Source organism: Sus scrofa, chromosome 3, assembly GCF_000003025.6.
Source record: "Sus scrofa isolate TJ Tabasco breed Duroc chromosome 3, Sscrofa11.1, whole genome shotgun sequence".
NCBI lineage: Eukaryota > Metazoa > Chordata > Mammalia > Artiodactyla > Suidae > Sus > Sus scrofa.
In genome coordinates, this window is record NC_010445.4 from 17807001 (window position 1) to 17819588 (window position 12588).

Genomic DNA, 12588 nt, shown 5'->3' on the forward strand with positions numbered 1-12588 from the left:
TCCCCAAACTAGACCCAACTCCTCCACATTCTGCCCTTGTGACCCAACTTTCCATCACTTAAATAATTTTCATTTGTTTGTTTCTGGCAGTGACTTGATGTGAGGGCTCAGCTGACAGACCAGGGATTGAGCCTGGGCCATAGCAGCAAAAGCTCCGAATCCTAACCACTAGACCACCAGGGAACTCCCTTAATCAGTGTGTGGTTTTTTTTGTTTTTTTGTCTTTTGTCTTTTTAGGGCTGCTCCTGAGGCATATGGAGGTTCCCAGACTAGGGATCAATCGGAGCTACAGCTGCTAGCCTACACCATGGCCACAGCAATGCCAGATTCGAGCTGCATCTGTGACCTACACCACAGCTCACAGCCACACTGGATCCTTAACCCACTGATCGAGGTCAGGGATCGAACCAGCAACCTCATGGTTCCTAGTTCGATTCATTTCCGCTGCACCATGATGGGAACTCCAGTTTTTGAGTGTCATGGAACAATGAAGCTAAGAGCCTCACCCCCTTCTTCTTATTTCTTGGCACAAGTACTTCTTCCAAAGTTAGAGCTCCCTTTTCTCTCTGCTACCACAGGTCTTTGAAGCTCAGACCCTGAAGCCCTTCAAGCCAGGAAGAGGGTTTTCCTGAGGCTTCATCAGTGCATCAGGAGAAATGCTTGTCTGCACCAATGAAAATATGAATCCTATCCATCTGGCCAGACTGAGAGGTCAAGGCCATGACCACATAGCCCATCCTGAGTTTGTCCAAGCCATGTAGAGGCTAAGTATTTATTTGAGCTCCAGGGACCCCTAAGTTTTTTGGGAATATTTGTTTAAGTGTATCTTTCTAGGAATAGGAAGTGCGAAGACATTTATGACTCAGGCTAAAACCTGCTCTAGGCCAGTATTTTTTGAAGTAAGGCCTTTTTGCCACAGAATCATATACAGTACAGTGCCTCTTTAAGATACAGCTAAGGGAGTTCCTGTCGTGGCTCAATGGTATCCATGAGGATGCAGGTTCTAACCCTGGTCTTGCTCTGAGGGTTAAGGATCTGGCATGGCCATGAGCTGGTTGCAGATGTGGCCTGGATCTGGTGTTGCTGTGGCTGTGGTGTAGGCTGGCAGCTGTAGTTCTGATTCCACCCCTAATCTGGAAACTTCCATATGCTACAGGTGCAGCCCTAAAAAGACAAAGAAAGAAAGAAAAGGGAGCTATTTTTCTGGGCCTTGCTGTAGACTTTTGAATCAATATCTCCAGAGATGGAAACTTATGGCTGCTAAAGTTTGAAAGGACCACTGCTCTGAACCTAAAAATGTTATTTTACAGCTGCTCTCAGCTTTGCAAGAGTAGGGGTTGGTCTCAGGGCCAGCTCCAAATGTGTCAGACCAGGAGTTCCTGTTGTAGCTCAGTGGTTAAAGAGTCTGACTAGGAACCATGAGGTTGTGGGTTCGATCCCTGGCCTCGCTCAGTGGGTTAGGGATCCGGCATTGCCATGAACTGTGGTGGAGGTTGCAGACTCGGCTCAGATCCTGCATTGCTGTGGCTCTGGCATAGGTCGGCAGCTATAGCTCCAATCAGACCCCTTGCCTGGTAACCTCCATATGCCTTGGGTGTGGCCCTAAAAAGCCAAAAAAGAAAAAAAGAGTACAAATATGTCAGACCAGTCGATGACCAGCCCTACACAGGGACTCTCATTTCTCTTGTTCTTCCCAAAGGGGCCTGTGTCATGAACGGTCTCTTTCTGTTACCTCAGATCCTCTTCAGTCAACAAGGGCATCCTTGTAGCATCTGATTGAGGCCTCTTAGAGGGCTAGAGGGCTTGTCTTTGACATGTAGGAAGGAAGAAATTCACACAGGAGCCCCTCTCACACTGAGAACTTTTGTTAGGGCTCTTTCCAGGGGGAGCCAAATTGGCCAGACCAGAAACGGTGGATGCACACTGACTAGCTCTGGCACAGTGCTGATGCATGCCAGGGGATGATGCTGTGGCCAAAGTGGCTGCCCAGCTCAGGACAAGCACAGGGTCAAGTTGGAACCCTCATCAGGGGCTTCCCTGTGCTTAGAGCCTGTCACTGCTATGGGCACGTGGGAGGCACAAGCTGGCTGCCTCTTGAAGGCCCACTGCATAGAGAGGACCAGTCTTGGAGGAGGCTGCATGGAGGTTGGCCAGGTACTAGTGAGACTGACTTTTCCCATGGAAATGCTGGTGCCAGAGCAGATTGGAGCCCTGACCCAACTTCTGCTACAAGTGGAGCTTGTGGCCCATGCTATGAAGAGTACAGGCAGTGGACCACGTCAGGGCTGAGGCTGGAGGGCTTGCACACACTTTGCAGGGCATGGCTTGTGCTCCTGTGTGCATTTCCTGGCGGGTAAGCAGGTTGGAGGTCAGAGAGAAGTGCCTCATGACAAAGACTTATTTGGAAGTTTCTTTTGTGGCTCAGGGGTAATGACTTGTATCCATGAGGATGTGGGTTCGATCCCTGGCCTCGCTCAGTGGGTTAAGGATCTGGCGTTGCCATGAACAGTGGTGTAGGTTGCAGACACAGTTTGGATACTGTGTTGCTGGGGCTGTGGAGTAGGCCAGCAGCTGTAGCTCCGATTCGACCCCTAGCCAGGGAACTTCCATATGCTGCAGGTGTGGCCCTAAAAAGCCAAAGGAAAAAAAAGAAGCAGCAGCAAAGCAAAAGGCTTGTCTCTCATCTGTGCTTTGGGAATGACCAGGAGGTGATCAGGTCCAGCTTTGCCCATACTCAGGGTACCTGTAGGGTGTTCTGCCCATGTAGGCTCTCTAGCGCTGGGCTCTGTGGGTCATTCTCTGCAAAGACAGACATTGGGATGGGAGAAAGGCATGGAGCTATAAGCTGTTCTGGAGGGCAGAGAAGTACTCACTTTATTTGTAGGAAGACACCTGTCTGTGATTGTAAGCCTTTACTGAGATGGCTTCTCTCCAGCGTTTCACCACTTGGGATTCTCCAAATTCTTGTTCTCATCTCTTTTTAGAAGAATAGAAGACGCCATGTTTCCTCCTAACCAGTTTCTTCCCTTCCTTTGTCTGGGAAGGCAACGAGAAAACACACTCTATAGTTCTTGCATCATCCCCATAGGAAGAATCTGGCTCATTCATTGTCAGGAACACTGCCAACTAATTTCAGTAGCAAGGGTTGGATCCTCTTAAGTTCTCTTTCCAGGGTCATTTTTTTCCTTGATTCAAAACTGCACCTACGGCAGTGCTTCTCAGGTTCTCTTCCTCTACAAGCCTCTATGCAAGTCGGACAGGCCTGCAAAGTCTTAAAGGCTGTCTTAAAGGCCACATGATTCTCTCTTGGTCCACTTCCCTTCCTGAACTCTATTACCTTCACCTGAAGGGATTCCCAAAGATCCTTGCCTCTCTGTGAGAAAAGCCAGGAACCAGAGATTAAGACTCCAGATATGGCGTTAAACTCAGGGAAGGTGGAGGGGAGAGGCAGGGTAACAGAAAAGGAAGCAGCCTTCTCTCTTTGGCAGTATCCCTCCGATGGGCCCCATCAGCACCTGGAACCTGTGGGGAGAAGGAAGGTGCTAGGAAGCAGAGTGTGGGCAGAGGCCGGGGAGGAAGGGTGTCTGTCCTCAGATCCCTCGGCTTTCGGTCTTCGGAAAGATAAAACTTAATGAGGCGTAAACGGGGGCGGGAAAAGATCTGAAAGCACAGGCCGGTCTAGAAGGGAGACGCCAGGGACCTCCCTCCTACTCCTCCCGCAGGCATTTCTGGAGCACCGGGGAGGTGGAACCGGCCTGCGCACCCCGCAACCAATAAGAAAACTGCCTCGCGTTCCCTGGCGACCATTAACTCCTAGCAGTTGGTGTAGTGGGAGGGGGCGGGATGGTGAGAGCACGAGCTCCACCGGCCAATCGCGGAGCTCGCTGAGAGGTAGGGGCGGTGTCTCTGGAAACGGAGGCGGGGTTGTTTCCTTGGCAACGGTCCTAGCCCTCACCGAGGGGGGAAGGGTGGCGATTAGGAGGAGCAGAGAGAGTAGGGGGCCGGGAGGAGTCGGGGAGGGCGCGCATGGGGTGGGGGTGTACAGTTCGAGGAGGGGTTCCCAGACTCGGGAGACTCGATGAGCCTAAGTTGGGGGGCGTCTATCCAGTTTCCCGAGGCGCGGCCAGAGCTGACCCCAAGGCCGGGGAGGGGAGGGGAGCTAGACGCCGCCCCCGCTGGCGCCGGGAAGCGTCGCTCCTTCTCGCTGACCTTGGTCTCGCTAGTTGCCTCGCCCTTGGCCACAGGCACTGAGGGACGCAGGGCCCGGAATACGGACAGATAGGCCCTCAGGCGGACGGAGACCTAGCACATAGGCACACAAACTGCCCCAGCCTTTCCTGGCGCCTGCAGGGCGCCCCGTCCTCCCCTACCTCGACGCCCGGGCCATCCAGCCCAGGGTTAATGCCAACGAGTTTCCACCTCCAGCCGCTCCTAGAGAGGCCGCGGCGCTAGCCAGCGGGGGAAACTGGCCGCGGACGGACACTTCCTGTGCGGAGGGGAGGGGGTCGGCCAGCCGCAGCCCTGCCCGGGCTGGGGGGCCAGACGGCGGGGTCTCGGGCGGGGAGCGGTATCCCGGGGCGGCAAGGCGAGTCGCGAAGCCCCTCACCTCCGAGGCCACAACGCACGAGGGCCTGAGGAGACCCCAGGGCAAGCCGAGTCCTTGTGGGTGGGGGCGGGGCCGCGGGTAGGGGAGGGGCCCGGCCGGCCGGAGAGGCCCAGGGTCAAGACGTCCGGCCTCTGGGGCCGACGCTGGGCAGCCAGGTCCCCTGGGCGGCGCTGAGCGGGCGGGCGGCGAGGGCCTGGGTCTCAGGGCACTCAGACCCGGGTCGCAGGATCGTCCGCCATCGCCGCCGCCACCGCCGCACTGGGAGCCGGCGGGGATGGAACGGGAGGCGTCGCCATGGGGCCTCGAGCCCCAGGATGTGCAAAGTCGTGACGAAATGGGGAGCCCCGAAGGGTCCCTCAAAGGTGAGGGAGGGAGCGCCCCTCCGAGGAGCGTGCCTGGGAGCGGGAGAGGGGGCTGCAGGGAGGGGAAAAGAGCCGGGGGCTTGGACACCTGGGACCTGGAGGAGGCGGGGGGCGGGGACCTGGTGTCCTGGATTTGCTGAGGGGGTGGTGGGAATTTCAGCACTTGCTCGAGGGCCAGCGACCCTGCTTGAGGAGGAGAAAAAGGCTTGTGGCAACTAGTGGTGGGACCCAGAGACCTTCCATGCCCCACACAATCTGGGTTTTCTGTAATTTTCTGATCCTGCAGGCAACATGAGTGAGAATGAGGAAGAGGAAATTTCTCAGCAAGAAGGCACTGGGGACTATGAGGTCGAAGAGATACCCTTTGGGCTTGAACCCCAGAGCCCTGGGTTTGGGTCACAAAGCCCAGAGTTTGAACCCCAAAGCCCCAGGTTTGAGCCTGAAAGCCCAGGTTTTGAGTCCCGAAGCCCTGGGTTTGTGCCCCCAAGCCCTGAATTTGCGCCCAGAAGCCCTGAATCAGATTCTCAGAGCCCCGACTTTGAATCCCAAAGCCCTGGGTACGAACCCAAGAGCCCTGGGTATGAACCCAAGAGCCCTGGATATGAACCCCGGAGCCCTGGGTATGAACCCAAGAGCCCTGGGTATGAACCTGGGAGCCCTGGATATGAATCTCAAAGCTCCAGATATGAATCCCAGAGCCCGGGGTATGAACCCCAGAATCCAGAGTTCAAAACCCAAAGCCCTGAATTTGAAGCGCAGAGTTCCAAGTTCCAGGAAGGCGCAGACATGCTTCTGAATTCTGAGGAAAAGAATCCCTTGAGCATCCCCTTGGGAGTCCACCCCTTGGACTCCTTCACCCAGGGCTTTGAGGAGCAGCCCACCGGGGGCTTGCCGCTAGGGCCCCCTTTTGAGATGCCCACAGGGGCCCTGCTGGCTCCACCCCAGTTTGAGATGCTCCAGAATCCCCTGGGCCTGACGGGGACCCTTCGTGGTCCCGGCCGACGGGGTGGCCGGGCCAGGGGTGGGCAGGGCCCGCGGCCTAACATCTGCGGCATCTGCGGGAAGAGCTTCGGGCGGGGCTCCACCCTGATCCAGCACCAGCGCATCCACACGGGCGAGAAGCCCTATAAATGCGAGGTCTGCAGCAAGGCCTTCTCCCAGAGCTCTGACCTCATCAAACACCAGCGCACCCACACGGGCGAGCGGCCCTACAAGTGTCCCCGTTGCGGCAAGGCCTTCGCTGACAGCTCTTACCTGCTTCGCCACCAGCGCACCCACTCTGGTCAGAAGCCCTACAAGTGCCCGCACTGCGGCAAGGCCTTCGGCGACAGCTCCTACCTCCTGCGGCACCAGCGCACCCACAGCCACGAGCGGCCCTACAGCTGCCCCGAGTGTGGCAAGTGCTACAGTCAGAACTCATCCCTGCGTAGTCACCAGAGGGTGCACACCGGGCAGAGGCCCTTCAGCTGTGGCATCTGTGGCAAGAGCTTCTCCCAGCGCTCAGCACTTATCCCCCACGCCCGCAGCCATGCCCGCGAGAAGCCCTTCAAGTGCCCCGAGTGCGGCAAGCGCTTCGGCCAGAGCTCGGTGCTGGCCATCCACGCCCGCACCCACCTGCCGGGCCGCACCTACAGCTGCCCCGACTGCGGCAAGACCTTCAATCGCTCCTCCACGCTGATTCAGCACCAGCGCTCCCACACGGGCGAGCGGCCCTACCGGTGCGCCGTGTGCGGCAAGGGCTTCTGCCGCTCCTCCACGCTGCTGCAGCATCACCGGGTCCACAGCGGGGAGCGGCCGTACAAGTGCGATGACTGTGGAAAGGCCTTCTCTCAGAGCTCCGACCTCATCCGCCACCAGCGGACCCACGCGGCCGGCCGGCGCTGACCTGGGGCCCCGCGGGGCGTGGGGAGGTGGTGGGCGGAAGAGAAGGGCACGGGGAGCGAGAGAAACCTTGGGAGGAAGAGTGGGTGGAAACGCTGGAGGCGAAAGGAGTTGAGGATTCGAGGAGGAGAGGGGGCCAGGGTGGAGGAAGTGACATGCCCTGGAGACTTATGGGAAATGGGCTATGAAGAGGGGTTGGAGGGAGGCCAAGCTGGCAGCCAGAGGCTCCGGGAGGGATCCAGAAAGAGGTCAGCAGAGAGCTGGCCTCAGCAGCAGCATGCCCCTTGCTGGACGCCCGGCTTGGCACAGTGCTAGATGGGGGTGGGGGGAGGGGGGGAGGGGTACTTAATTAGAGTTGGTAGCTTAGATTGGTAGCTACTGAGACCCCCTCGGAGTCAGGAAGAGGTGAGGGTCGGTGGGGCGGGGGGTGGGACCCCAAAGCAGGGCCTGGCTTCTGAGTGCAGACCCCAGCCTCTCCCGTCTTCCTCAGGCTTTGGAGCCCCTGAATTTGAGTTCAATAAAAACCTTTATGTGTTAAGAGACATTTGTCTTTCTAATGTGTGTGTGTGGATAGTGCTCTGGGCAGTGGGAGACTCTAGGTCACTAACTACAGCAGTGAAGCCATAAGGCCTGGTCTGGGAAGTGCTTTTTTTTTTTTTTTATTGTTTATTATTTTTTTGGCCGCTGCCAGAATCAGCTGGACGTGGGATCTAGGTTGCCAGATCAGGTTTTGAAGCTCTGGCTGCAGCAGTGTCCGTGCTGAATCCTTACCCCTAGACCACCAGGGAGCTCCCTGGGAAGTGCTTTTCTATTCAGTGTTTCACTGGAATCTTACAGTCTGAGACTCCAGAGCCATGACTTGCCCATATCTGCTCAAGTTCAGGTCCTACGCTTTGAATGCTGCACAAACACAGAGGGGGTCCAGGGAGGTGTGAGAAAACCTTCAACTTTGTGGAAATCCCTATTCCCCAACATGGAGGGACTCTCTCCCTGGCTCCCAGCACCACCCCTCTGTGCACTCTCTGACCAGAATTACAGGGATTGTCTGCAGTTCCGACCCCACCCGTGGAGAGTATATACTGTGCCCATTATGAAGATTGGACAACCTCAGCCTTTAAACCCTCCCACCAGGCTGGGCCCGATTTGCCACAGCTCCACTGCCTTTTTAGGAGCACTTTGTTACACCACAGCACACGGCAACACCAAACTCACCAATCAGGGCCATGGATACTAGTTGGGTTCGTTACCACTGAGCCACCATGGGAACGCCTTCCTAGCCCACTTTTATCTTACTTTGCTTTCCCATCTGATCCTCAGCCCTCCTAATACTTGGCTTCTCAGGAAAGGATGGGGAGTTGGTGCCATCAGTGAATCTGAGGGATTCCGGGGTGTGGCCCGTGGTCACCTTAGCTGAGGAGGACAGGCCACACGTCAGGGAATCAGCCATCGGCGGGGCACATCTAAGATGGACACCTGCTAAGGACCCGACAGGACCCTGTGAAGGAGACATTCAGACCACATCTGCCTGGTCCCACCTGCCCCCAGCGGCTCTGCCACACAGGCGCGTGGGGAGTCGTGACTCCAGAAGGCCTCTCGGGCTTCGGGATCCTGACATCACCCTTGGACGCACGCCCATCCTCAGGCCTTATAACTTGTCAAGAACAAATAACCTCTGTAAGCACATTTCAATCCAGCCTCCCATGATCTACAGACTCTGGAAAGGGGCTCTAGAGAGCATTTAGTTCAGTCCTGATCTTACTGGTTTTCAAAGTTTAAAGTATTTTGGATGTTGAGCATTTTTTTTTCAAGTGAAATCTGCCCATGGGTATGTTTGTTCATTTTTGTGTTTTTAGGGTTGCCCCTGCGGCATATGGAGGTTCCCAGGCTAGGGGTCGATTCAGAGCTACAGCTGCTGGCCGATTCAGAGCTACAGCCACAGCCACAACCACGTGGGATCCAAGCCACGTCTGTGACCTACCCAGAGCTCACGGCAATGCCGGATCCTTAACCCACTGAGTAAGGTCAGGGGTGGAATCTGTGTCCTCATGGATACTAGTTGGGTTCATTACCGCTGAGCCGCGATGGAAACTCCTGAAGTAGAAAGATTTTAAAGGCTGGAAAACAGGTGGAAGTGTTCAGGCTGCCAGGGGACCAGCACGTATGAAGGCACAGAGGTGGAGAAGGACAGGGAGACAGGTCTGTTTCTGAAGCAAGCCTCCCAGATCTGTGTTTTGCTGCTAACTGTGATGAAAATACTCACTTTTTCCTCATGTCACAGATTATCGCCTCCTTGAAGAGACTTTCGTGACCACCTGCGTAAAAGGATTCTCTCCATCACCCTCTAAACTCTTATCCCGCATTTTTCGGGGCCCTATCTCCCCCTGGAAACACATTTCTCTCTTTTTCTGGCTGCTTTTTTTAGAGCTTCACCCATGGCATATAGAAGTTCCCAGGCTAGGGGTCGAATTGGAGCTATAGCTGCCGGCCTACACCAGAGCCACAGCAACTCGGGATCCGAGCCATGTCTTACTGCCTATACCACAGCCCACGGCAACGCCAGATTCTTAACTCACTGAGCGAGGCCAGGGATCAAACGCCATTCTCATGGATACTGGTCAGGTTCTTTACTGCTGGGCCACAATGGGAACTCCTAGCTGGAACCACATTTCTATTTTTCACTCTGTTTTCCCACTGGAGTGAATCTTCCTGAGGGCAGTGACTTGTCTTTTGTGTTCACCACCATGTCCACAGACTCAGCGCAGGACCTACACAAAGGGCTTAAGAAATTCTGCACGAGAATTCCCGTTGTGGCTCAGGGGGTTAAGAACCCAACTAGTATCCATGAGGATGCGGGTTCCATCCCTGGCCTCACTCAGTGGGTTAAGGATCCGGTGTTGCCGTGAGCTGTGGTGGAGGTCACAGATGCAGCTTGGATCCTGGGTTGCTGTGCCTGTGGCTGGCAGCTGTAGCTCCAATTCTACCCCTAGCCTGGGAACCTCCATATGCTGTGGGTGCGGCCCTAAAAAGAAAAAAAAAAAAATTAGCTTACCTTGACTGATCACTAATCATATGCCAGACTCTGTTCTAAGTGCTTTTGTCCTAAAAAGAAAAAGAAAGAAAGACGTCCTGCTTGAATAAATAGAACCTAAGGCTTCCCAGGTTTTGAAATCTTTTCATGCACTTTTAGCAGTTCTGTGATGCTCCTGCTGTCAAAATATTTTTTCCCCCCTGTGAGCAAACGGGCCTCACTTCTTCCTTCCTGATGTCTTGCTTTGGAACTTGCCCCATGGTTCCTTGGGGGCTGGTCCAGAAAGGGGTTGATGAAGTTGGAGAGGCCAGCAGGTCTTGACAGACTGTTCTGGGCCTTACGTGCCAGGTCAGAGAATGTTCACTTCGTCTGCTGTAGGCAGAAGGGAGCCATTAAAGTCACTGCCTGAGGAGTTCCCTTCTTGGCTCAGTGGAAATGAATCCGACTAGTATCCATGAGGACATGGGTTCAATCCCTGGCCTCGCTCAGTGGGTTAAGGATCCAGCATTGCTGTGAGCTATGGTGAACGTTGCAGATGTGGTTCAGATCTGGTTTTGCTGTGGCTGCAGTGCAGGTTGGCAGCTACAGCTCCCATTTGCTCCCTAACCTGAGGACTTCCATATGCTGCAGGTGTGATCCTAAAAAGACCAAAAAAAAAAAAAAAAAAAAATCACTGTTTGGGGGACCAAATATTCTCATCTCCCAGTGTTGGGCAGGAACTGGCCTTGGAGTTATTCAAAATAGCCCTAGTGCCCTACTGACCACCAGAGGGCAGCAATGACTAGTTCCTGCTGTCTGCTCTAAAGGTTGGGGCAGGGGTTCAGGGTCTAGGAACTCCAATCAACTATACTTTTAATTTTTCTTTTTGCAAATGAGTTGACTGTTTTGGTCCCACTCAGTGGAAGGATTGAGAAGCAAAAGTTCATTTAATTGAGCCAGGCTGGAATGCTGCGCTGGCAACAAACATCACACAATGGAATCGATGTGGTACATATGTACATATATGTGGGGACCAGGTGAATGGGCACAATCCCCATCCCTGAGCTCACAGTCTCACAGTGGGGGCCACAGTGGGATGGGATGAAGTTCCCGTGGGGGCTGAGGCGGCAGGCACCTTGACAGATGGGGTGGCCAGGGTCCCACCCCAATTTTTTCCTCTATCTTCCCTCCAGCACCCTAATTCAGTGAAACTGAGTCAAGCACCTCCTGTGTCCGGCTCTGTGCTATTGAGAGGGGTCCCGAGGTGAATGAGACGGGGATGACCCCTCCCCCACTTCCGCCGTGGAGTTCTCTGCTTAAGTTCAGAGATGGATATTAAGTAAATCATTGAACAATGAACAGTACCATCGGTGCTATGCAGACAAGTACAGGCTAGTGCAGGTGCATCGAATCTGGGAACCCAACTGAGTCGGGGCTGGGGGTGCTGCCCTGCAGAAGTTGTGTGTGAGCTGAGATCTGAAGGCTGAGAGAGAGTCAGCTGGGAAAAGGAGGCAGGAGGAATGTTCCAGGCAGAGAAAGCAGGGTGGGTGAAGGCAGTGAGCCAGGAAGGAGCTGCACGCAAGTGAGGAAGGCGGGTGTGATGAGCTTAGAAGGGGAGGTGGGGAGTTCCCTGGTGGCACAGGCGGTTAAGGGTCAGGCATTGTCACGGCTGCGGTGTGGGTTTGATCCCTGGCCCAGGAACTTCCACATGCCACAGGTGGGGATCAAAGAGAGAGGGGGGGGGAGAGAGAGAGAGAGAGAGAGGCAGGTGGGATGGCTCAAGGAGCACTAGGAAGGAAACGGGGACCCGATTGTGCAGATTTGGTGAGGTGTATTAGGAAATCTGGTTGCTAGCCAGAGGGCAAGGGGCTTGCAGGAGCAATGTAGTGACATGGATGAGATCTGCTCTCGGGCAGAACTGAAAGCTGACTGGATTCCAGGCAGGAGAGAATGCAGGGCAAGACTCCGGGAGTCTGAGGCCTCTGGGACATCCAAGGGCAGGGGGGTATGAGGGCCCAGAGTGTCGCTGGGTCTGAGGTTACAGTTTATCCAAAATTAGATCAAGTGTTCTCTTCCAGGGGCGAAAACTGAGAGGTGCCGGTGGAAGCCGGGACCATTGGATCATTACAAGGCTTCATCTCTGTGGCCTTCCTGGCCCATCCCTCGGTGGATCCTCGCCACGAGCCTGCAAAGGAGGCAGGCAGTAATGGGTGCATGTTCAAGCAGGGAAACTGAGGCCTAGGAAGTGGCACTGTGTGTCCTTGCCCGAGGACACACAGTGAAATTCAGGTAGAGGCAGGCTGAGTCCAGTCCTGGGCCCTCTGCAGTCAGGCCTGGGCTTCAGTCGCTCCCACTGCGTCCTGGGTGTTGTCGTTGTGGAGAGGCTCCAGGCAGCCCGGATCCCTGGCGTCTTCCCCAGATGCTGGCCTCCCAGAGTCTTCTTCCGGGGTGTCATTTGAAGCCTCTTCAGTCGCTTCCATCTGCTCCTTCAGGTTCCGTTTAAAGAAGCCAACCTGCAGGGGGGCAAGACTTGAGTCAACGAAGAGTCCAGGAGTTCCCACTGTGGCTCAGCAGTGAAGAACCCAATTGGTGTTCATGTTGATGAATGTTTGATCCTTGCCCTTGCTCAGTGGGTTAAGGATCCAGGGTTGCTGCCAGCTGTGGTGCCAGTCACTGATGCGGCTCGGATCTGGCATTGCTATGGCTGTGATGTAGGCCGGCAACTTCCATCT

The 12588-nt window shown here is 55.1% G+C and overlaps 2 protein-coding genes and 2 long non-coding RNA genes across 6 annotated transcripts in view; 1 reads left to right on the top strand and 3 right to left on the bottom strand.

Annotated features, from left to right (window-relative positions):
• LOC102158302 lies at nucleotides 2852-3985 on the bottom strand. The gene is made up of 2 exons (XR_002342367.1): nucleotides 3338-3985; nucleotides 2852-3036 (listed from the first exon to the last, which is right to left on the bottom strand). It is a non-coding gene; the product is annotated as an uncharacterized LOC102158302 (long non-coding RNA).
• ZNF768 (zinc finger protein 768) lies at nucleotides 4334-7391 on the top strand. The gene is made up of 2 exons (XM_005653012.3): nucleotides 4334-4968; nucleotides 5255-7391. Exons 1-2 carry the CDS (start codon nucleotides 4881-4883, stop codon nucleotides 6850-6852), a joined length of 1686 nt encoding a protein of 561 aa, XP_005653069.1. The 5' UTR covers nucleotides 4334-4880; the 3' UTR covers nucleotides 6853-7391.
• On the bottom strand, nucleotides 8822-10370 carry LOC110259907. The gene is made up of 3 exons (XR_002342368.1): nucleotides 10099-10370; nucleotides 9899-9948; nucleotides 8822-9161 (listed from the first exon to the last, which is right to left on the bottom strand). It is a non-coding gene; the product is annotated as an uncharacterized LOC110259907 (long non-coding RNA).
• Nucleotides 10785-12588, bottom strand: part of ITGAL (integrin subunit alpha L) — a 40273-nt gene continuing 38469 nt past the window's right edge. For 2 of the 3 annotated variants that reach the window (XM_005652999.3, XM_021085919.1), the window contains one exon: nucleotides 10785-12369. In XM_005652999.3, coding sequence (XP_005653056.2) covers nucleotides 12184-12369 — 186 coding nt within the window. In that variant the 3' untranslated portion in view covers nucleotides 10785-12183. 3 annotated transcript variants of the gene reach the window in all.